General features: G+C 26.5%; 4 protein-coding genes across 12 annotated transcripts in view; 1 reads left to right on the top strand and 3 right to left on the bottom strand.

Annotated features, from left to right (window-relative positions):
* Positions 1-1,845: 1,845 nt before the first annotated feature.
* On the bottom strand, positions 1,846-13,630 carry LOC145184409 (arf-GAP with dual PH domain-containing protein 1-like). Its single transcript, XM_090093520.1, has 12 exons — positions 13,416-13,630; positions 12,387-12,540; positions 10,803-10,890; positions 10,469-10,608; positions 7,911-8,002; positions 6,306-6,394; positions 6,063-6,175; positions 5,769-5,930; positions 5,538-5,621; positions 3,002-3,064; positions 2,807-2,878; positions 1,846-2,722 (listed from the first exon to the last, which is right to left on the bottom strand). The coding sequence occupies exons 3-12, from the start codon at positions 10,885-10,887 to the stop codon at positions 2,393-2,395; spliced, it is 1,230 nt and encodes a 409-aa protein (XP_089949646.1). The 5' UTR covers positions 10,888-10,890; positions 12,387-12,540; positions 13,416-13,630; the 3' UTR covers positions 1,846-2,392.
* LOC149885906 (cytochrome c oxidase assembly protein ctaG-like) lies at positions 13,219-16,993 on the bottom strand. Its single transcript, XM_090093525.1, has 5 exons — positions 16,593-16,993; positions 15,929-16,084; positions 15,636-15,761; positions 14,399-14,440; positions 13,219-13,676 (listed from the first exon to the last, which is right to left on the bottom strand). The coding sequence occupies exons 1-5, from the start codon at positions 16,932-16,934 to the stop codon at positions 13,533-13,535; spliced, it is 810 nt and encodes a 269-aa protein (XP_089949651.1). The 5' UTR covers positions 16,935-16,993; the 3' UTR covers positions 13,219-13,532.
* A 203-nt stretch (positions 16,994-17,196) lies between these two features.
* LOC145184913 (uncharacterized) overlaps positions 17,197-24,768 on the bottom strand; it is a 37,753-nt gene continuing 30,181 nt past the window's right edge. For 4 of the 9 annotated variants that reach the window (XM_090093508.1, XM_090093511.1, XM_090093507.1 and 1 more), the window contains 3 exons: positions 24,572-24,621; positions 18,419-18,999; positions 17,197-17,719 (listed from right to left, as the gene is read on the bottom strand). In XM_090093508.1, the coding sequence (XP_089949634.1) occupies positions 17,711-17,719; positions 18,419-18,999; positions 24,572-24,621 (640 nt within the window). In that variant the 3' untranslated portion in view covers positions 17,197-17,710. Of the gene's footprint in view, positions 17,720-18,418; positions 19,000-24,571; positions 24,622-24,768 lie in introns of those variants that run through there. The other 5 variants (XR_016454312.1, XM_090093510.1, XM_090093509.1 and 2 more) reach the window with 4 other exon arrangements.
* Positions 20,462-23,568, top strand: LOC149885905 (uncharacterized). The gene is made up of 2 exons (XM_090093526.1): positions 20,462-20,735; positions 20,834-23,568. Exons 1-2 carry the CDS (start codon positions 20,462-20,464, stop codon positions 23,101-23,103), a joined length of 2,544 nt encoding a protein of 847 aa, XP_089949652.1. The 3' UTR covers positions 23,104-23,568.

Genomic DNA, 24,768 nt, shown 5'->3' with positions numbered 1-24,768 from the left:
AATAATAATAACAATAATAATATTGATAGTAATAATAATAATAATAATAATAATAATAATAATAATAATAATAATAATAATAATAATAATAATAATAATAATAATAATAATAATAATAATAATAATAATAATAATAGTAATAATATAATAATAATAATAATAATAATAATAATAATAATAATAATAATAATAGTAATAATATAATAATAATAATAATAATAATAATAATAATAATAATAATAATAATAATAATAATAATAATAATAATAATAATAATAATGGTAATAATGATAATAATGATAATAATGATAATAATAATAATAATGATAATAATAGTAATAATAATAATAATAATAATAACAATAATAATAATAATAGTAATAATAATAATAATAGTAATAATAATAATAATAATAATAATAATAATAATAACAATAATAATAATAATAATAATAATAACAATAATAATAATAATAATAATAATAATAATAATAATAATAATAATAATAATAATAATAACAATAATAATAATAATAATAATAATAATAATAATAATAATAATAATAATAATAATAATAATAATAATAATAGTAATAATAATAATAATAATAATAATAATAATAATAATAATAATAATAATAGTAATAATAATAATAATGATAAAAATAATAATAATAATAATAATAAAAAGGTTGTCATAAAACAACCTAAGAACAGTGAAGTTAAAATCTTAATGATGTAATCTTTTATCAATAATCTTCAAGAGATAATAAAGTTTCTTCTAATTTAAATGAAAACTTTTAAATGTAATAGAAGTGGATAGGATTTGAACTAATATAAAAATAAAAAAAAGGAAATCTTTAAAATTGTTAAAAAAATATTCACTACATTACTTTCCGTACAGAATGGAACAGATTGCATAGAAAAGCATAAGAAAAAAATTTGAAATTTTGTAAAAATTAAGTCTACTGCTTTAAAACAAAAAAAGAAAAAAAAAAGCAAACTATATTAATAAAACATCTTTTTCTTTTAGCAAGACAATCATTCAATATGCTCTGCTTTGACACCAGTGATTCCCTCCAGGCTAGTTTTGAACCTTGAGCAAGTTTATTTGATGGAACTTATAGCAACTTCCAATGATAAGGGGCTTTGTTGTTAGGATTATTTAAGCCTCTAAGAGACCTAAATCTCTTTAGGGCTTATATAAAGATTATTTTACTTTTATGAATAGAGCAAGATCTTTGAGAATAACCCTTTCTAATTTTTACAGTCATAAAACTTTTATTGAGCCAAGTGACGTCTTGTCCTTGCCCTTGACTGTGTAAAAGTTATAATTTTTTTAAAAAAATACTAAAACTTCAAAAAACTTTTACTTTTAGAAAAAAAAAATCAAAAACTTCCTTTCAACCTTTAAAATGGGAGAATCAAATAATTTTAATCTGACGATTTGTCATCTAACTCATTTTTCAGTTTGTAAAATAAGTTACTTATATTTGAAACTTGAAAAACGAGTCAGATTTGTCATCTGACTCATTAAACTCATGAAACTGCAGCTTAAAACATTTGTAACATTTGTAGACTACATTCCAAATCAGCTCTTTGATAGATTTTTTAACGATCATTTTTAACTAAAGTTTTATGAAAAGTTTTAAAAACAAAACATAAAGAGCGGTGATCGAATCCACTGTTCTCCAATTTTCAATTTTCAATTTTCTACAGTTCCAGTTTTCCAACGCATCACTTTCTACAGTTCCAGTTTTCCAAGGCATCACTTTTAAGAATGGCAATTTTAATCCTATTTTGTAATGTGGGAAGAGGATTTTTGCTCAAAAAATAATTCATTTATAATTCAGATGCAATATTCAATAAAAAACTTCATATAAAAAGTAACTGAAATACAATCTTTAACTTATTTAGGTGATTAATTTTAGTCTTAATGCTTTTTTAAATATTTATCAAGTGTTTAAAAGTGTTTAAACAACAAAGAAAATTTAGCCATTTTTCATTCCAAAATGCACTCAGGTTAAAAAAAAAAAACTTCTAAAAACAAAAGGAAAAAAAATTAACGATAAATTTAACTTGTGTTAAAACTTTAAATCAATTTTGCACTTTTCTAATGGAAATTTTTTTTATGTTCATCAAACAGAAAAAATTAGGAAAATAGCATTCTAAATAAATATTTACAAAAAATTGCTGAAAGTGTAAAAAAAATTGCAGGTCAAAAAAACAAGCTTTAATTACAATAAAAAAATAATTTTATTATTTTTTACTTGTTAAGTATAGAAAACGAACTTGAAAAACACCATAAATTTGAAAAAAAATAAATAAATACAATATTCAAATAAGGAGCGGAAAAAGTGCAATTAAATTTTGTTTAAGGGATAAAAGTTTATCAGTCATCCGAAGAATTCGAGGATGAACGAGACGTAATAGACATTCTTGATGGATTGTCTGTAATCGGTTCAACCGTGTCTGATTTCATTGCGCTTGTAAACGCAGATATCCAATCTAGCATATCTTCTTTTGTTTCAGCGCAGAAATTGAATACAGGATTACGGCCTTTACGTATACTTTCGCTGGCTAATGACCCTTCGGTGGCTGAGGAGCATACATAAAAACAATATGGAGTCGGACTTGCAGGGTGGTTGCCGCTAACGCCTTCGAATAAGCAGCGATTACCTTCCGAAGATTCAATTTTGACATCACCTAGTGCTTCAGCATCCTGGTAACAAATAATTCAAAATAATATTTATTAATCTTCTTTACTTCTTAATCGAAACAAAGTAAAATGTAACAGAAAACCTACCATTGCATTCGCAAAGTATAAAAAGCGCCGAGCATCCAGACACACAAATCGCTTACGCCAACCATCACCTTTCTTCAAAAATTAAAACGGTTAAAATTGAAATAAAAACATACGAATAACAACATCAAAAAAATTAAAAAAAAAACAATTAATTACACAACAAACAATAATACTTGTAGAAAAAATATTATCTACCTTAGATCCGGTTTTATACAGGAAACCCATTTTGACATAACTTCTGCTCAACAACCTGCTTACCTTCAAAGTGGAAAGTAAAAGAAATTTTATTTTTTTCGATCAAAATACCAAACTAAATCAAAATAACCAAAGTTTAACAAAAGAAACGCAGTATCTTGGAATTTTTAGTACTTAACCCCTTAACTGTGGCGTCATTTTAAAAATCGCTTTGTTATTTACGGCAAAATATTTTTGTTAACGATTTCTTTAAACTGTTTAATTAATTTTCGTTTAGTACGCCGAAAATTGCAAAAAAAAAAACAAAAAAAAAAACCTGATAGCATTTAACATTTCTTGATATTATCAACGAGGAACTAAATTTTAAAGGCAACAAAAAAATAAAACAAAGATTTGTAAGACATTTAAAATAACAAAAGTTCAATTATTTACAAAAACCTTTAAATTTTTCTTTTGTATGGTAAATTTTAAAACAAGGCACAACACACAAACCAACATTACAGTCTTGACACATATATCGGGTATCTGATCTAATCTTGTTTTCAGAGCAGACAACGCACCTTCTACTTGGTTTCATATTTTTTTCTGTTGCTGGTATAGCATCAACAAAATGACGCTCTATTAATCTTAAAGGAGAAGGTAATACTCGAGTTCGATTTCTTTTTTTCTCGATTGATTCATGGTATTTAACAATGCTCTCTTTGATAATGGACTCTCTAAACTGTAAGGATGTCATATTAGGTGATAACTTATTGTTTGTAATATTTGCATTGAATGCACAAACGCTAATCAAATGCATAAAAATCTTTTTGTACCATTTTTTTTGTCTTTTTCTTTCGGACTTATATGTTGTCAACACTTGATCAGATCGGTCAACACCACCCATGTTTCTGTTATATTCATGTATCACTAGAGGAATAATTTTTTCTCTGCCAGCTCTATTAACAATGATTGTATCATTTTGAATACAGGTACTCAGCATGTGCACATCTTTCTTGTCTCTCCGTTTGGTACACATTACATTTGTTTTAGTATCATATCGAACTAAAATATCACCAATTTTAATTTTAGCATTCTTTGTATCCTGCGGTAACTGTTTGCGATTATTACGTAATGTACCAATGCAATCAGTATTATGATCCAGCAATACTTTGCAAATTTCATAAGATGTATACCAAGTATCAATGTGTAAACAATAGCCATTACCAATTAAATTATCCATTAGAGTAATAACAATTTTAGTAGCTTGATATTTGTATTTTTTCAAGTCTGGAGCAAAACTGTCAGTCATTTCCTTGCCAGTGTACAAAAAACAATTCCAAATATAGCCAGTAGCTGATTCACATAATGCAAAGGACTTCATTCCAAATCTGGAACGCTTGCTTGGAATGTATTGCTTCCAGCTTAAATGACCTTTCCAAAGCAGCAGTGATTCGTCTATTGATATATTTTTATTTGGTATATACAGAGTTTTGAATTTATTTACTAGATAGTCATAGATCGGTTTAATTGCTATTTTACAGAAATTTATTGGCAAACTACTGGTATCAACAAAATGAAGAAACTTCTCAATAAGACAAAACCTATCAAAAGACAATACTTTCCTTATAAGTGGTGTGTCAAACAGAGGGTTTGTTGAAAAATACATAGTATTTGTTGGTTTCCATAAGATTCCACGATATAAAATGAATGCTATATAGAGCCTGATGTCGTTTCTGACTAAAGGTATCCATTTTTGAACTCGAGATCTATCATTAATTATATTATTTTTACGATATTGTACTGCAAAAAAGTTACTTTGCTCGACAATAAGATCAACGAGGTTCAAATATAGTAAGAGGACTACTATTAACTATAAAACTTGGATGAGGTCCTGGATTACCCTCAAATTTAGCAAAATTTGCTTTATAACCGTCTATTTCAACCCAATTCGTTTCATCGTTTGTATTATCTTGTTCCAATTGCACTACATCAGTGTCAACAAGGCCAGTTTCACTATCATCATCTGCTGATGATGAGCAAATTATTTCTTCTTCTGTAACAGATTTAACTGAACCTTCATTAGAAGAACCATCATTAGAACTAATATCAGATAATTTATCGCTTTCTCCCATGTATTCAATTAGATCTTGAACAGAATAATTACTTCTTTTAGGGTTAGATTTTCTTGCCAAAGCCGTGTTTACTTTTCCACTATACTAAAGCATTGTCATATAAAGCTATTAGCCATATTTTGAAAAAACTCTAGAGTATAAAATGAAGACCATACTTTTGTTAAAAGTTATTACATAACATAAATAAACAAACTTGCTTTTAACTTATCATATCTGATCTGTAGATTGTTTTTACTCATGTAAAAAACGGAAATATCCGTCAGTCACAAACGGTGCAACAGTTCCAAAATGCGGAAAAATCCGTCAGAAACACATAAAAGCCTACAGTTCCAATAAACGGATATATCCGTCAGACACACGAAGAGCTGCACCCTTGAAAGGCGGATATATCCGTCAGACACAGTTAAGGGGCTAAATCTTACCTCAGCGGGATCTAAACCATAAAGATATGGTTTTAAAAACGAAAGACGAGCAGCTCGCAATGTGAGATACCAGTCAACTATTTCCTTTAAAAGTAAAAACACAATTTTAAATCAAACAAAAGACTAAATAAATTGTCTCAGACAAATCTTCATGTAGTAAATATGTTTAACCAGACCAAAAATTAAAAATTTATTAAGCATGTCATTAACACCATGTAAAACGTAACATACAAAACTAGATTCGGAGTACAGATAGATATGCCTCAGTTTTATGCCACGGTTCTTGCTAAATGGGAATGTTATTATCATGGAGTGTTTCTTTTGTGTTATATCTTCAGAGACAAACATTATATTCAAATAACGCACTTGCACCCTCCTCTTTGGGTTGGGGTCCTAAAACGAATACTTTGTTATAAACAAAAGGCCAATTACACAACACACAAAACACATTTTAAAGAATTTAAAGCTGTTGACAGTAGATTGGTTTAAATGAAACAAACCTACGTAAAGATACCGATTTCTTACTTCTTGTTGTAAAAAATAGCTTAAGTATCCTTGTTCTGAGGACAAAACAAAGAAACGCTTCCTCCATTTAGAAGCAGCCTTCTCTTTTTTGAACAACCACCCATTCTTTGCGCCTACAAATGAATTTTTACAAACGCTTTTTAAAAGAAAACAAAAACAAACTAAAAAAAAAAAAAAAACAAAAACAAAAACAAAAAAAAAACAAACAAACAACAAAACGAGTTACATAACACTTTATCACACCTCTATTATAAGGTAAGTATGAACTTTCTATGCCTTCAACAAACTCCTTTCTCAAATACTTTGCATAAATCCATTGCTCAATGATATCTCTAAAATTTGACTAAAAGCGTTTTACACGGATGTTATGTACAGATTTCAGTTACACAAAACATTTATGTTTTATTTTTGAAAGGAGCCCCTAACCAAAAGGTGCCCCTACTCTCTTAAAAGAACTTTTTATTTAAACTTTAACAAACTTGTGTCAACCCTTCTACCATCAGTAGGGTTGACAAAAACTTGCTAAAGTTTAAACTTTACTCTATATTTGGCGTAAAAGTGTTTAAGACTCGTGTGCTATCATTTAACACAAAGCTGCAGATTTTATCAAAATTTTCTTCTTTTTTTTTTTTACAGGTAACTTCAAATAAAAAAAAAGAATTCTTTACAAGAAACTTGCATTTCAATCCAAGAACCTCTCCAAATTAAAAAAAAAACTTAAAAAAATCAATTTCATTCAGCTTTGTCATGCCACATTACTTTCAAATCATGTCTACCCTGAAGAGCCATAATAATACTCAATCCAATTGATAACTAGCACATATGATTTAAAATATTGGCAAAAATTTATTAGCCTAAAAGGTGATAGGAACAAATTATCGAGATGAATACTTTTTTGTAAGCTAAATTTGATGACTTTAGAATAGATATCAGAGTGGAAGCCTCTCACCCTACTTTTAACACCAATCAAAAGCAAAAGTCCAGGCTGTAATATTTGACACAACTAAAGACAGGGAGAGAGAAGGTTGTTTTTGCTAAATAAGGATAATTAGTGAGTGCATAGGACTATTATGAAGTTGCTCACACCCAGCAGATGCATTTTGATCTGTGGATCAAATCAATTTATCAAGAGAAGTATGAAAAGGTACAGAATATACTGGAATTTGAACAATAGAAAGAAAATATGATGTATGACTGTTTGGGACTTATATAAATATTTTTGTTTTTCCATACTTTTTTTAGACATTTTTGTTTTTCCATACTTTTCAGACATAAGTACTTGAACTATAACACTTAAAACCCCTAAACAGTGTTACTCTAAAAAACTTACATAATTTAAAATGTTTGAAAAAAATGTGTAAAGAACTTTTAATTTTCCCCATAACTCTTCAAAAACTTTTAACTAACATATATAATATAATTTAATTAATATAGATTTTAATGCTTTCTATCAAAAAATGAAGGCTGAACTGAGATTTGATATTTCCTTTGTACCAAGTTTTCTTTAAAAAAAATACATTTAAAATTATGTAAAAATGATTCTCCTCATGGATACAATTCCAAATCACTTAGAAAAACAAGATATCAGTCATGACCATGTTGCTATATCAGTTGTCCTCAGTTCAAAGAAATTTCACCTAATATTTGAATATAATTTTAAGAATGCTAAGGTTGTAAATGACTATAGTGAGGGGGGCAGTGAAGTTGGTGCAGCAAACCATAAATATATGCTTTTATGTTTCTGGATCAAAGAAAAGGGCTAAAAACAGCTTATCAAGATTAATCAAACAAAAAAAGGAAAAACTATTGTTATCAAACTAAAAAAAAACACTTAAAAGATTAACTCACTCATTATCATTGTAAGATGGGCGTGGCCAGCACAAGGGTACAGAATACTCCCATTGTTTTGCTGCATTGACATTTCCAATTTTTTCTATTGCCTTTATTAGGAAAATTTAAAAAAATAGTGAGTATATATGGTATATAGAGAAAAATACCTATGAAAAACCTTTATAAAAAAATGTACTGCAGTTATTTTTGTACAGCATAAAAAGAAAGCTGCTATTTAAATGTCTTTAAAATGTCAACTTTTTAAAATTTTAAAAATGCCTTAAAAATATCAACTTTCTTTTTGAGGTGTACAAAAAAATTGAAATTAACGAAGCAGTGCTTTTTAACATGACCTGAAAAGATAAAGACTTGAGGTGTTTCTAAACACTTTAAACCATTACTACCTTTAAAAAAATATTGCAAAAGAAATTTTGCTTATAGGTCCCATGTTTGATCACCATATGCTTTATGTACAGGATATGTTAACAGGCGTCACAAAAGAATGATGTATTTTTAATATTTAATTATCTCAATTTTTGTGCAGCTGGTAGAGTTTTTCAAAACATCCTTAAATCTTCCTTTAGAAAGACTGATTTTCAATTTAAGCAAATATTTGTTTTGTTTAATTTCTATTAATGAAGAGTATCCCGTTGCAAAGTTTAGAACTTTCTAAGTACTAAAAAGGTGACAAACCATCAAAGATTTTCAATGATTTAAATGGTTCAGTTGGTTTTTGTGCAGTCCAATGACAATGTAAAATGATCAAGGAGAAAGGTACTATCAACTTGTCACTCACCTGATTGCACGTCCAAAAAAAAATGAACATTTGCAAAGTAAAAGTTTAAGTCAGAAGAAAAAGTTGTTTCTTTAACCTTTTTAGTTGGAGAACTTTCAACTTCAAAGGATTTGATTCACCAAATACTTAATAGTAATCTATATTGTTGGCCATACAAGAAAAAGGACAGAGCTGCTACATATTGATGGTCAAAAGGCCATTAGATTTAAGTTTGCAAGTAAGGTGTAAAACAATATCAGATTTATTTTTCTGAAAAGAAGATATTCAACATTAATGGCTGTAAAAAGATCGACAAAATGGCTGACAAATAGATTGTTTGGACTGTTTAAGAATAATGGAAACTATTTCTGTTAATGGAAGTGAAGTTTCTTGTAGAAAAAGAAAAAGTGAATTAAAGAAGTGATATCACCAAAGTAAGCGAGAAAACTTGTAACAACTAAAAATGCAGACTTTGAAAATATCTCTTCAACAGAGTTATCAATTTTGTTAATTTAAAGAAGCATGATAACAAGAAACTTGCTTTTTAAAAAATAAAATAAAAATTATTCGTTTATCAGTCTATTTCAGCAAACACGGTCAACTCTTGCAAAAGAATTTACCCAAGCCTATGTATACATCATTGGTCAATCATTTCCATACAATACTCAATTTGATTTCTTAGTTGACGGAGATTTTCAGCTTACCAATTATCTGCATACACCAAGCTTTTAATTTCAGTCCAAAAATCCTTGATTGATTGCTACTTGGGCACATTAGCAGGGTTTTTGTCTCTCAGCACATTTTGTCTCTCAACAATCTTGCACTTTGTTTGTGTAGTGTACGGAAGATAGATCAGGCCAGAACATAATTTCATCATTTTTGTGAACCTCATTGATGAACTTATTTAATTTAACCAGACATTTGGAGCAATGTAATGCTCTGAGACTCCTTTCTCAAACAAGACTATCCAAATTAATAATTTTGGTTCATACTTGTTTTTTCTTTTGAGCTTGATGTCATTAGGCATTGTGTCAGGCACAATATCAGTGTTGCTTAAAGGAAAATATGACTTGTCATCAATGATCACAATTTTTTTCCAAATGAGTGCAACTAACTTTTGACACTTAGGACGCACAGCCACTTTCTGAGCCGATGTTCTTTTTGGCATTTTTTTCTGATAATAATGGCTCATTTTATCAATGATAATTTTGGATATATACTGCTGAGAAACATTGAGTCTCTTGGCTAAGCTACCCTGTGAAACACCATCCTTCTTACCAATCAATTTTTTTTATGCATTTTTTCTGTTTCTTAAGCATTTTTATTGCAGTCCACTTTCGACCTTTTGTTCTGGTTCTATATTGTTCTCTTTTATATCGTACATGGTTAATTTTGGGATATTTTCCATGCAAAAGTGAGTAACAATAAACATTTTGTCCTCTTTTAAATGCAAATCTAAAAAAACATACACTATAGTGCCTCTTGATTATTCAAGCTTTTAGACATGTTTAATTAAGTTCTTAAAAATAAAGACATAGTGTATTGTAGAGGACTAGATTTGCAACATAATACGTAGGATTATAAAACATTGTTAGACATACTGAAGCTACAAAGTTTGTTTGGATTTTTAGTTGCCATATGTTAAATAAATAACAAAAATGTGAGATACATAAAAATAAAAATGCGTCATTCTTTTAATATTTCAAAAATAACTTTGAAGATTTCAGAACATTTGATGCAAGGAATATCTGAAAAAAATCTACATTAGAGGATTTATTAAATGTTAATCTTGATTACTTACTTCTAATTTCTTTTCATCAAAACTATCTAAGTGTATTGAACGAACTAAAGAAGAGTCTGAACCCATGTTTCTATGTTTCCCAGCGCAGCTAAAGCATAGAAACACACCAATATTTACTGACACGAAATCTGGAGGAGGATCTAAGTTAAATAAGTAAATGTTAAAATGTCGCTTCAATAAAATATGTGTGTAGGTATGCATGCATGCATTTGGTTTTTATGCTAGAATAGAATATTTAAAAATATATAGCTTTTAAAAAAATTAGAAAAACAAACCTTGGGTCAATTCTCAGAAAGCTTTTAGCATAAAGACTCCTTTTTAGCAAAAACCTTACCTGATGAAGAACAGTCAGCACATTTTTCATTACCCAAGATGCTTCGTAGTTTCAACAGCTTTAACTTACAATTTTCTGCTGACATATTCTATAAAAAGCATGAAAAAAGCATGAAAAAAGGAATAAAGAACTTAAAACTTATTTTTAATACTGTAGATATAAACATATGCACACCTAATATAATACAATATAATTAAAATTATGTAAGTTTACAATGAAATTTAATAATCCAATAACCCTATTTGCATAATTAATAAAATACCATAATGTAATATTATAATAGTATAAATTTTTATAACATATAATACACATAATAAATTTTATACTTACTTGTGAAAAATACTTGTAAAATAATCTTATAAGATATGATGTATAAGTTAATGACTGATAACTTTTAGGTAAATCTAGGTTGATAATTAGTTTTGATTCAAGATAAAAAAGCAAAGATTGAAACTGTGAAATCATTTTGTGGATAATAATAATAATAATAATAATAATAATAATAATAATAATAATAATAATAATAATAATAATAATGATAATAATAATAATAATAATAATAATAATAATAATAATAATAATAATAATAATAATAATGATAATAATAATAATAATAATAATAATAATAATAATAATAATAATAATAATAATAATAATAATAATAATAATAATAATAATAATAATAATGATAATAATAATAATAATAATAATAATAATAATAATAATAATAATAATAATAATAATAATAATAATAATAATAATGATAATAATAATAATAATAATAATAATAATAATAATAATAATAATAATAATAATAATAATAATAATAATAATGATGATGATGATGATAATAATAATAATAATAATAATAATAATGATAATAATAATAATAATAATAATAATAATAATAATAATAATAATAATAATAATAATAATAATAATAATAATAATAATAATAATAATAATGATGATGATGATGATAATAATAATAATAATAATAATAATAATGATAATAATAATAATAATAATAATAATAATAATAATAATAATAATAATAATAATAATAATAATGATGATGATGATGATGATGATAATAATAATAATAATAATAATAATAATGATAATAATAATAATAATAATAATAATAATAATAATAATAATAATAATAATAATAATAATAATAATAATAATAATAATGATGATGATGATAATAATAATAATAATAATAATAATAATAATGATAATAATAATAATAATAATAATAATAATAATAATAATAATAATAATAATAATAATAATGATGATGATGATGATGATAATAATAATAATAATAATAATAATAATAATAATAACAATAATAATAATAATAATAATTGTAATAATAATAATAATAATGATAATAATAATAATAATAATAATAATAATAATGATAATAATAATAATAATAATAATAATAATAATAATAATAATAATAATAATAATAATAATAATGATGATGATGATGATAATAATAATAATAATAATAATAATAATAATAACAATAATAATAATAATAATAATAATAAAAATTACAATATCCATTACCTTGTTAAATTAAAAGCCAATTATTCTATTACATGTCGACCTTTCCAAAATAGACAATACTTAAAGAGTATGCTGTTGATAAAAAATGAAGTCAAGAAGCCAAGCCAGTTGAAAAAAGGGACCAATACTTTCTTTAAAATTTATATCTATGATTCTAAACAAGAAAATTAAATTTATTTTACAACAATTTAAAAAAAGACTGAAATAATTTTAAAACAACTGATATAATTTTAAAATAATTAAAATAATCAAACAATTCAAATAATAGCTTAAAGTTGTTTTATTTTAGTTGTAAATTTAATATACATAAAAATCTTTGGACTGTCTAAAACCTGTATCATGGGAAGATAACAAAATGTAATAACTTTTAATTGATTCAACTAATTTAACTGAATCTTTTGTACAAATTATTAGACTCAATTAGAGATTAATATTTACTCACAAATTTAACTTTCAAAATACTTTCAAAACCAGGCTAGTTATAAAAGCTTTTGTAACTCTAATTTTATTAGGAGTTATAAAATCTAAAGTTTATCACATTATTTCTCAATACTTGGAAAATGACATAGAAAAAGTACAAGCAAAAGGATGTAGAAAAAAAAAAAAAAAAAATTAGACTTTGGTGACAGAAAGCTGAGTTAGAAGATTGACTTTGCCTAAAAGCAAAATTCACAGCTCATGACATGATTACACATCACATGAAGCTGTGAATAAAAACTTTGAAAATAAAATAAAAGTAAATCATCATAATAAATTATAAAAAATCATAAAAAATTATAGTTAAAGATGTAAAAACAGATGTTTATAATGAGGAAATGAATTCCTTTCAACAATCCAACACTACTTTATAATCCAATACTTTTTAACAATTTAATATCATTTTATAATCCAATATTCTCACAGAGACTTAATTCAAATAAAGTTCGAATAAAAATTGACAAACATTTTAAAAGCTTTTTATTGTTAGGCTAACAAAACATTATTGTAAATACTTTCTTGGCTGGTGAAAAACCAAAAGTTTTTACTCACATCCATCATTTATCTTGTTTGGCTTTCTATCATCGAGTTAATTGTTTTTATCTCACAGCATTCAGCTATCATTCATAATGTTGTTTGGGATAATAATTGAAAATTTTTTATCAGCAGCTACCTTGCACGATGTGGAGTAGGAAGTATAACATTTTCAGTGGATTCAAAAAATGTGTATGACAAAATTATTTCATTAACTTTCTCCATCTGTGGATCTTCATCAAAATCAGGATCAATATAAAAGAAAACTGGCATGTCAACCTATAGAACAATTTTGTTAGTAGTTAGACTATTTTTGAAAAAAATTTAACTAAAATTTATTACTTAAAATTTATTACAACATTTTTGAAAGTATTTTTTATTTTAAACTGATGACATATATCATTAACTTCATTAGGATTCTGGTTTTCAAGAAAATGTCAAAAAAATTCCTTTCAAAATAATAGAATTATTTATGATTGTTTGAAAATTCAATCTATCAAATGTAATTACATAATCAGTTCTGAAAAATTTTGAACATTTATCTTTTTTTACAAATGAAGACCACACTGGAAAAAAGATCAAGCTACATTTTTGCTTTTTTGGGGTTTTCGCCCCTGTTATATTCGGCTGCAGTTTAACTATATAATAATTGACTATATAACTAGAAAACCAATCAAATTACACAGATATTTAACTTAACAAATAAGTGAGCTATGGTGTGAGCTATGGTGTTTTGAAGTTTAAAACCTAATTTACTCAAAACAATAAAATGTAGCTTGATCGTTTTTCCAGTGTGGTCTTCAAATGTTCTCAAAACCTTACTTTGCAACGCATAAAACCTCTTTTTAAAGCACATTTTCTTATACAATTTATTTCTGGCAGGTCACTAATAGTAAAACTATATTTATTGAGATTATACACTTAACTTTTTATCTAACTTTAAAACAATTTGCAAATCCCAAAAAGGACCATCTAATTTAACAAAAAAAATTATAAAAAACCTCTTCTCTTGGATTCAACTGTTGCTCTTCAAAGCAAAAGCACTATAAAATAAAAAGTAAAACAATCTGAAAACTGCTAAAAAACTATAGTAAAATTCCAACACAACATTCTAAAATATTTCTATAACTTTAAGATGGTTGCTCAAACATAAAATTATAAATTATTTATATAAGCTGGCACAGGGCACAATATTTTAATAAGACCCCCACTCCTCTTTCCAAAAAAAAAAAAAAAAAAGTGAATGATCAAGGTAAAACAATTCCAATTTTTGTAGATAGTAATTACTTCCTAATAAAAGTAATTACTAATAAAAGTAATTACTTCCTAATAAAGCTTAGTATTTTTTTCAGAAAAATTGCACATTGCATTTATCTTTTCATTATTTTTTTTTTCTGAAAAATTGCACATTCATCTTTTGATTAATTTGGAGAATATCAAAGTGAGTAATAATAAAGCAAAAAACAGTAAAACTAACTACAAGTGTGCAATCATTTTTTGTTAGATTAAATTATGATTGGAAGTGCAATAACTTTTTTAATAAAGTAATTTTTTGAACTGAAGTAAATGAATTTTAGCAGTAACTAAAACTCACTTAATTCAGTTTAAAAAATTTAGTTCATCAGAAACATCTTTATTAAGTTCATCTTATGATGAAAAGTAGAAAACCTGTCCCATTTTAGTAGAACACAAAAATGTTTTTAAATAACCTATAATACTTGAAACAATTTTCATTCAAATAAACTGCATAAAAAATATATTGCAATACAATATAGTTATTGGCCACCACAGCCTCTGGATTTGAATCCAATAGAGCTGCTGTGAGAGGATAGAAAAGTAAGACAGAGGTAACCATCTTCATCAAACAATCTTTGGAATATCTTGCAAACTTTCTGGATTTAAATACAACCTGTGACATTATGAAATTATTTTTTTCATTATGTATTTTGGCTGATGATTACCAGTATGCTGGTATGATACTTTAAGTACCAACAAAGTTGTCATTCTTCGCTTTATTTTCAATATAGACGCAATAAACTCCTTAAGAGTATTATGTATGAGACTACCATATGTGACTGTTACCATATGTGACTGTTACCATATGTGACAGTTACCAAATTTTACTTCAAACAAAAAGAAAAAAAATGCCAATAAATACTTTTTTACCAACATAAAATTATTACTCAAAATTCAAATGCAGATTTTTTTAGAAATCAACAAAATAAGTAAAAATAAAACCTGAATTTTGTTAAAATACTGTCCAGCACTAAATGGTACAACATTGTATGTTGCAATGCCAATTATTGCACGATCACTCAGATTTTTGGCTGTATAAAAAGCCAGTGCAGTTTCTCCAGGAGAAAGCTAAAAAGATGAACAAAAAAAGCTAGTGCAGTTTCTCCAGGAAAGCTAAAAACATGACAAAAAAAAGATGACAAAGTAAATTAAAAAACATTCACATACTTTTATAAAACTATTACTTTCAATTATTTCTAAAAAGTACAATTATTCATTTACCAAATACACCTTACCTGCACCTCTCTTTGCTGAGGTTTAAAAGTCCATTGAAGCTGCTTACCAGTAGAAGCCTCAAACCTTATTGTCAGTTTACGATCAGCAACACGCTTCATTTTTTCTATTTGTTCTCCAGTATCAACTTGCTTAACAGAACCTCCATAGCCAGAGGCCTATTATAAAAGTTTGGTTTAAAATAAACTTTAACATAGATATACCTTTAAAGTACCAATAAATTAAAAAAATTAACAAAAAAAATAAAATAAAATCTTTTTATTACAAGAAGTCACACCTTAACATCATTGTCCAATGGGGACCAGAACAATGACCTATAGGGTATTTATCTACAGGGCCTCAGGTTTCACCAGATAAAAAAAAACCTATCAAAGATCCTTCAGATATAGATGTTGGTTTTAAATTGCTCAAATATCAATTTCTACAACTCGTGGTTTGAAAATATGATACTAATGAACACTTAAAACAAAATCATTTCTTAAAAGCTTTGTAACTTATGTTTCTATTTTACTAACCATTTGCCATGGAGACCTCAAAGTGTTATAGAAACCTCACCTAGTTGTTAGGTTTTCAATCAAAAAAAGATGAACCAACTGTTTTTAAAAATTAAAACCCATTTTCTCCAACAGAACCAATTTAGACAAGGTGTAAAGTGATTTTTATTACCTGACAGAATATTCTATACAAAGGAACAGCAGCATAAGACAAACCCCCAGTAGTGATAGCAGCAGCTAATAAGTAGAATAGAGTGCTGTACTTTCCTGATTTTCTATCTTTCGTAGAACTAGAAAAATACTTCAAAGAAAAAAAAGGTGAGTTTCTAAATGTTTGTAGCTGGGTTTTCCTCAAAGTGATTTGATTGATCTTTGCAAACTGATGGGTTTTTTTTAGATTAGCATTAACTGCATCTTTAAAACATATCAAAAACCTTTTTGGATTGTAGCCATGGGTAAATAAAGTTTTATACTTGACTGAATTCCTACACTTACAATAAAATGACACATTCATTATTTTTGATAAATGCTAAAGAAAGCAATATAAAATGAATTTTTAATATATAACAACAAAAAAATTAATTACTTAAGCAAATCAAAACAGTCATTCAGATCTTAATCAAAAAATACTAAGTAATCTTTAAATATACTAATGGTTATATGGAGAAGCCCAGGTTGTTATTAGACTTAATACACTGGCAAAAGGTTACAAAAATGAAAACTTTGTAAAGTATACTTTTAAAGAAACTTTATTTCTCACTAAACAATAGAATTGATTTATAAGTCTTTTCTTCTATTTTTTTAGACTTTTAACAAAGTTTAGAAACAATGTATAAACAAACATCATACTTTTATGATACCTAAGTAAAATATATTCATTTTCTAAAAATCTATATTTTACAAAAAACAAAATGTGATTATAAATTAATATATTAAAACTTTTTTCACTACAAATAAAAATAAATTACAACAAAGTAAAATTATGTTTTGATTAAAAAATCACACTTAAAAATCTTTAACTTCATAAAAATAATTTGTAAAAATCTTTTCATATAAAAATTTTTTTTTATAAAAATCTACTTTACAAAAACCTGCTAGAGATTTAAAACTTTATAAAAAAATTGTTAAAAACATAAATTTTCATAATTTTCATAAATTTTCATATGGCAAATAGTAAAGAAGTGCAGAAGTAGTTTGTTTTTGCATTTTTTTTCTCTGTAAAAGTTTTTTCCACTGTAAAAACTTTCGAGACAGCAGCTTTGGTGCTGTTATTTGCTTTTGTCGACACCATCAAACATTCTAAAAGTAAATTTTTTCAAGTTTATGTGTGTTTTGAAGAATTAGTTTCTTAATCTTAATTTATGACAAGTAAACAAACCAAAATATGCAACTTTTTAAGCTTATATTTTACAAAAGCATTTTTTTTTAATCTTTGTTATATATTTTCTTAGTGAATAAGTTCTTATTAGTCAACAAAAAAACTTTTTAGATGGAAGATGTTAAAACATGAAGCCATTACTCTCAGGGTTCCCACAACAAAAAAACAATGACTAAAAACATAGCTTTTGATTATGCAGAGCAAAGCTAAGTTTATCATAAAAATATATTATATTTTTGTAATTAAAAGATGCAAAGAGAAAATTTTATTAAACTTTTTATTTTCGATATAAGAATACCCATACAAACATACATTAAAAATATAACCTTCATACTTATAGTGTAAGAGAATTTTTCTAGAAAGATATAGAACATTCTTGAATGTTATTATAAATCTAGAAAGTTCTAGAACAGACCATAACAAGTATGTAGTCAAGATCATATAAATAAAAGTAGAAAAACTGAAGGCTGAAAAAATTTCTTATTGCAGCTATTTTAAGTTTTAAATCAAAATTTTTTTGACTTAGAGTTTAAAATAGCTGCAAAAATAAACTTTTTAAAATATTTAGAAATCAAATTTTTAAGAAAAACTATAAAATACTGAGACAGAAATTAAATTACTTTTGCTTGAGAATTCTCTAAAATCTCTGCAGCATCCATATATGGAGCATAGTTATAATTTATGTAATTATTGGAACCTGGTTTCTGAACTTTTTTTGATTCATTTTTAGAAGTTTTGTAATCTAAACTTGCATAATCAAGAGGGCTTACATCAGCATAATCAACTTTGTTGTGAAGAGAGTCATAAGCATTTCTCTGCAAACTTTCTGGCGTGGCATATAAATTTGATGGACTGTGATTCAACAGATCAATAGACTCATTAGGTAGATGCAAAATGTTGTGATGATTGTCTGCTTTATGCTTATCTCTATCTAACATGTCATAAGTTTCATTATTCAAACTTTGATTAGATTTGGTAAATTCATTATTCAGTGCATCATAAATGAGATTCTCTTGAACATTCATCCATTTGTTATCATCCTCTTTTAAAGATAAATTGTATAACTCATTTCTCAAGCTTCTTTTCTTATTCCTTTTGAACAAAATACTAGCATTTCTTTTATCATCTGAATGATTTATCTTGTCATTCTTCATTTCAGCATAAGATGAACAGTTTGTAAGATCATACAATGGGTTTCCCCCTGTTAAAAAATAAAAACCATTAACATATCTGTTGGTCAACACTTCTCATACATTGGCTGCTTATCTTTACATTAAAACTTTTTAAGTAAGTTATACAATTTAATGGTGTGCTGTTGCAGCAATACACTATTTACTACTTTTATAGATACAGTAAATAAAAAAATTATAATAAAACAAGCTTCACATAATTATGTTACAATAACTTCTGTCAAATATAAATCTAAAATAAAAATTTTTGCTAAAGGAAAAAATTAAAAAGACTGCAGGGTCATTCCATGCCAAATGGACCAAAATTTTAGGATTTCAACATGGACCCCCTCAGATTTTGATGAAACTTAGTAGGTTTGTTAACATCAATAAGAAAAGCAATTCCTGAAAATTTCAGCATAAAATCTTTTGTGGTTCATAAGGTACAGTCGTTTGAAATTTCTGATTTTTCCAAAAATAAAAACTTCAGTAGCAAAAACATGTTTTCTTCACATTTTGAAGCTCTATATTTTTAAAACAAAATTTCAGAAAACCTTCTAGTTTTTTTTATTGTATACAACTCTTGACTTACTTTAATAAAACTTTGAGATTGAATTCTCAAATGTCACATTTTTTCCATAATGGCTACCTAAAAAAGCTAAAAAATTTTTGCAAATATAAAAAGTTGATTTTTGACGAGTCAATATACAAAATCTGCAATTTAAGAAGTGAAAAGACATATTTTTTTAGTTTCTATATATGGTAGGCTTCCAAATTTTTTAAAATTTACTGATAAGATACAAATCAGTAAAAAATTATAGACTTCTAAAAATGGCTGCGGCTAAATCTTAGAAAAATGTGCCTCCACTTCAAACCACCGGTAACCAAGGACCAACACTGGTTTTAATTATTTTTTTTTTTCTTCTAATTTAATAGACTTTATTTCAGTGATTTCAGAAAAAAAAATAGTGGGTACTCATGGGGAAGTCACAAAATCAGAACAATGAAAATTGCCCGAAATCCATTAAAAACAATAAAAATAAAGTTATTGTTGTACTTTAGTTTGTGTTATATATTCAAAGTATGTATGAATTTAAAAGTATTTCACAATAAGTACTAGAAATAAGTCTTTAATTAAGCTTGAATTAAACTCAGTTTTTAAATAGCCCCAGCTCTTACCTGCCCTCCCTCCCCCCCCTATCCCAAGCATTTGCTTTTTAACATGCACATTTTTGCCCAGAACTTAGAAATAAATATGTCTGATGTATAAAGTGTCTATATACACAAACAAAGAATTCAACATACACATTTAAAAGCTGTGACATAAAAAACAAGCACATTATTGAGTTTTCTTTTTATATCTTTTTTTTTATTTACAAATTTTATCAATTCCTATATATTTGTTGTGTCAAAACTTATGTTTCAAAACTTGTTTTTAAACAAAGTTTCAAAACTTGTTTTTAAGCAAACCTTTTTAGGTAGTACTAAAAATAAATGGCAAGTGCATCACTAGATCTAACTCAATGTTCCATTGGAAAAGCATTAAATTATAATTGTCATGAAGTAAAATTTACCAAAATCAAAAAAATTAAAGGTTTTGAGGAATTAACAAAAAAAGATCAAGAACTTGTACACTTGCGGAGTAAAGTAAATCATATTCAAACTATTTGTAATCACCATGAAAAGGTCTACTTGGATAGATTTGAGACTTCGTATGATGGAAGCTTTTGTTGCGATCCATTCAACAAACACAAAGTTAAATTAAAAAGTATTTTAAAAAAAATTTGACATATATAAATTATTACTTAATTAATTTTTTAAAAGATAATGGCTTCTTTAATGTTTTATCATTGTGTTACCTTTTAGAATCTATCAGAGTAATCAGTTTGGATGTTGCGAAGGAGTTGGATTTAATACCTGGTCATAAGCTTTGTACAGAATGTCAAAAAATGCTGTATTTAAGAAATAACAAAAAAGATTATGGAAGCGATTCATGTCAACATAAAGATAATGATTTTAATGAGACTAACATTTTAAAAGAAAAATTTAATTCAAGCATTAATATCCTTGGTTGTTCACCTTTAAAACTAGTAGCTCATAAAGACAGGGTCATCTATGCAAAAAGAAAAATGAACAAAATACATACTGCAACCCAAAAGAAAATAGCAACTGTTTTGGGAGTTTCTCCGGATTTAATTAAGGATGAACCAAAAACAAAAGAGCTGTGTTGCAAAAGTAAACAAGACTTGGATTCATTAATGGAATTAATTAAAGCAAAGTTTGATGTTTCTTCGAAATCAGAAAAACTTAAATTACTGACTTTGGTTCCTGAGAGTTGGAGCATTAATTATGCACAAAACTATTTTTCTGCTTCTCTTAGAATGATAAAAGCTGCAAGGAATTTGAAACAAATGTGTGGCATAATGGCAGAACCATCTAAAAAAGAAGGAAGATCTATTAGTGATACAGTAAAAAATCAAGTTCATGAATTTTACCAATCAGATGAATACTCTCGAATGTGTCCAGGTATGAAACAGTATGTTTCAATCCAAGTTAATGGTAAAAAACAACATTTTCAAAAAAGACTTCTAATAGTTAATATAAAAGAACTTTATTTAGAGTTCATTAAAATTTTCGTAGACGTCAAGATTGGGTTTTCTAAGTTTTGTGAACTTAGACCTAAGTGGTGTATTCCTATTGGAGGTGCTTCAGGTCTCCATTCAGTATGTATTTGTGAGTACCACCAAAATGCAAAACTTTTAGCATTAAAAATACCAGATATTTTAGACTATAAAGACCTCTTGACATTAGTTGCATGTGACTTAAACAATCGAGATTGCATGCTGCACAGTTGCGATAACTGCCCAGATACCAACACACTTAAAGAGTATCTTACTGCTTTATTTGATAAACACAGCTTGGAAGAAATCACCTTTAATCAGTGGCAAAAAGCCAACAAAAAACATGATATAGTTACACAAACTCTTCCAGTGGATGATTTCATTGAAAAAGCTTGTCAACAAATAGACCAATTAAGAGATCATCATTATATAGCCAAAAATCAAGCAGCATATTTGCAGCATCTAAAAATAACATTACCAAGTAATCATATTTTAGTATTACTAGACTTTGCTGAAAATTACAGTTTTTTAATTCAAGATGCAGTACAAGGTTTCCATTGGAACAACAGTCAAGCAACCTTGCATCCTTTTGTTATTTACTATATGGAAGAAAATATGATAAAATGTAAAAGTGCTTGTATTATTTCAGATCATTTGCAACACAATACAAACTCAGTTCATTGTTTCATTTATGAAGTAGTAAACCATTTAAAAGAGTTGATACCTTACTTTAACCACTGCATTTATTTTAGTGATGGTGCAGGTTCACAATATAAAAATTATAAAAACATATCTAACTTATGTCACCATGAACTAGATCATAAAGTATCTGCAGAATGGCATTTTTTTGCCACATCACATGGAAAGAGTGCTTGTGATGGAGTTGGGGGCTCTGTCACAAGACTTGTAGCTAGGGCCAGTTTACAATCACAAACAGATCTTATCAATTCACCTGAAAAAATGTATGATTGGTGTAGAAAAAATATTAAAGGAATATATTTTCAATACATTTCAAATGATGCAATTGTATTACATTGCATAAAGTTTAAATTAGAAGAACATTATGCTACTTGTTCAACAATTCCAGGAACAAGAAACCACCATAGTTTTATACCACAATCATTAACTACTTTACAGATGAGACGGGTGTCATTTGATAATATATATACCAATTTAAATGTTTCTAAAATGCATCATATGGTTCCACTTGCTTCTCTTTCACCAGGAATTAATATAGCATGTGTTTATGATGCAAAATGGTTTTTAGGCAATATTGTGGAAATATCTGAAGAAAATCAAGATGTTCTTATCAAGTTCATGAAGCAGTCTATTTTGTTAAACACTTTTACTTGGCCACATAAAGAAGATATTTGCTGGGTTCCAATAACGCACGTTTTATGCAAAATTTCATCTTTAAAAGTTCAATCAACAACTGGTAGATGCTATGAACTATCAGCTCAAGAAAGAACTGAAATATTACATTTGTACAATAGCATAAGTAACATAGTTAAATAACAATTTAGCAAAATTATTATAAGTTAGATTTATTTGTTTTAAACATTTAGCAAAAATTTATTTGAAAGATTCAATGTTTATATTGATTGTTTATAAGATAATATTTTTTATTACATAATCAACTTGTGCATTGTGTTGACAAATCAAATAACTTGTATCAGGTATTATATTAACTTGGTATAAGTTGTTATTTGAACATGATAATCAAATAAGTCAAATTAATGTGGAGGACAAAATTTATGGTCATGGTATTAAATATTGGGTAAATTAAACTAGAAAGTCTTTTTTTTCATTTTAACCTAATAGGCTACTTATAAGTTTTATATGTCTGACATTTATAACTAAATTTCACAGTTTTTATATGTGTATGTTTAGTGGTGTGTTTGGGTATTAAGGCACTTCATACATCAGAGATAAAACCAGACACACCGTGTAATGAAGTGTCCAACTACAAATTTTTTCTAAGTTCTGGGCAAAAATGTGCATGTTAAAAAGCAAATGCTTGGGATAGGGGGGGGAGGGAGGGCAGGTAAGAGCTGGGGCTATTTAAAAACTGAGTTTAATTCAAGCTTAATTAAAGACTTATTTCTAGTACTTATTGTGAAATACTTTTAAATTCATACATACTTTGAATATATAACACAAACTAAAGTACAACAATAACTTTATTTTTATTGTTTTTAATGGATTTCGGGCAATTTTCATTGTTCTGATTTTGTGACTTCCCCATGAGTACCCACTATTTTTTTTTCTGAAATCACTGAAATAAAGTCTATTAAATTAGAAGAAAAAAAAAAATAATTAAAACCAGTGTTGGTCCTTGGTTACCAGTGGTTTGAAGTGGAGGCACATTTTTCTAAGATTTAGCCGCAGCCATTTTTAGAAGTCTATAATTTTTTACTGATTTGTATCTTATCAGTAAATTTTAAAAAATTTGGAAGCCTACCATATATAGAAACTAAAAAAATATGTCTTTTCACTTCTTAAATTGCAGATTTTGTATATTGACTCGTCAAAAATCAACTTTTTATATTTGCAAAAATTTTTTAGCTTTTTTAGGTAGCCATTATGGAAAAAATGTGACATTTGAGAATTCAATCTCAAAGTTTTATTAAAGTAAGTCAAGAGTTGTATACAATAAAAAAAACTAGAAGGTTTTCTGAAATTTTGTTTTAAAAATATAGAGCTTCAAAATGTGAAGAAAACATGTTTTTGCTACTGAAGTTTTTATTTTTGGAAAAATCAGAAATTTCAAACGACTGTACCTTATGAACCACAAAAGATTTTATGCTGAAATTTTCAGGAATTGCTTTTCTAATTGATATTAACAAACCTACTAAGTTTCATCAAAATCTGAGGGGGTCCATGTTGAAATCCTAAAATTTTGGTCCATTTGGCATGGAATGACCCTGCAGCAAAAATATTGTTAATACAAAAGGGTTTTTTTTTTTTTTTTTTTTTTTTTTACCTGTGTCATTGAATTCAAAACTATTATTTTCCATTTGGGTCTTTGTTATTCTTAAAAATTAAAAAAAAAGTCAAAAAATATCACAAACGTCAACAACAAAAAAAAAAATTATTGAAAATTTAGATTAAAAACACTAAATACTTTAAAAATGACATTAAAAAGAATTAACCTTGAATCATACTGAAAGAAAGTTTTCC

This window comes from Hydra viridissima, unplaced genomic scaffold (genome assembly GCF_058129835.1).
Source record: "Hydra viridissima isolate aposymbiotic clone 2 unplaced genomic scaffold, HvirCarnegie_v1 scaffold_7, whole genome shotgun sequence".
In the NCBI taxonomy this organism is placed as follows: Eukaryota; Metazoa; Cnidaria; class Hydrozoa; order Anthoathecata; family Hydridae; genus Hydra; species Hydra viridissima.
The sequence above is the reverse complement of the archived record's forward strand: the minus strand, read 5'-3'. Positions and strand labels throughout refer to the sequence as shown.

Coding starts and splice junctions, on each gene's coding strand:
- LOC149885905 (XM_090093526.1), top strand. CDS start 20,462: ATGGCAAGTGCATCACTAGATCTAACTCAATGTTCCATTGGAAAAGCA. Junction 20,736..20,833: donor ACACAAAGTTAAATTAAAAA/GTATTTTAAAAA, acceptor GTTACCTTTTAG/AATCTATCAGAGTAATCAGT.
- LOC149885906 (XM_090093525.1), bottom strand. CDS start 16,934: ATGAATGTGTCATTTTATTGTAAGTGTAGGAATTCAGTCAAGTATAAA. Junction 16,085..16,592: donor TGTATAGAATATTCTGTCAG/GTAATAAAAATC, acceptor CTTTTATAATAG/GCCTCTGGCTATGGAGGTTC. Junction 13,677..14,398: donor AGTTGAATCCAAGAGAAGAG/GTTTTTTATAAT, acceptor ATTGTTCTATAG/GTTGACATGCCAGTTTTCTT.
- LOC145184409 (XM_090093520.1), bottom strand. CDS start 10,887: ATGTCAGCAGAAAATTGTAAGTTAAAGCTGTTGAAACTACGAAGCATC. Junction 8,003..10,468: donor TTGATGAAAAGAAATTAGAA/GTAAGTAATCAA, acceptor TTCCTAATAAAG/GCAATAGAAAAAATTGGAAA. Junction 6,395..7,910: donor CCATCTTACAATGATAATGA/GTGAGTTAATCT, acceptor GTCAAATTTTAG/AGATATCATTGAGCAATGGA.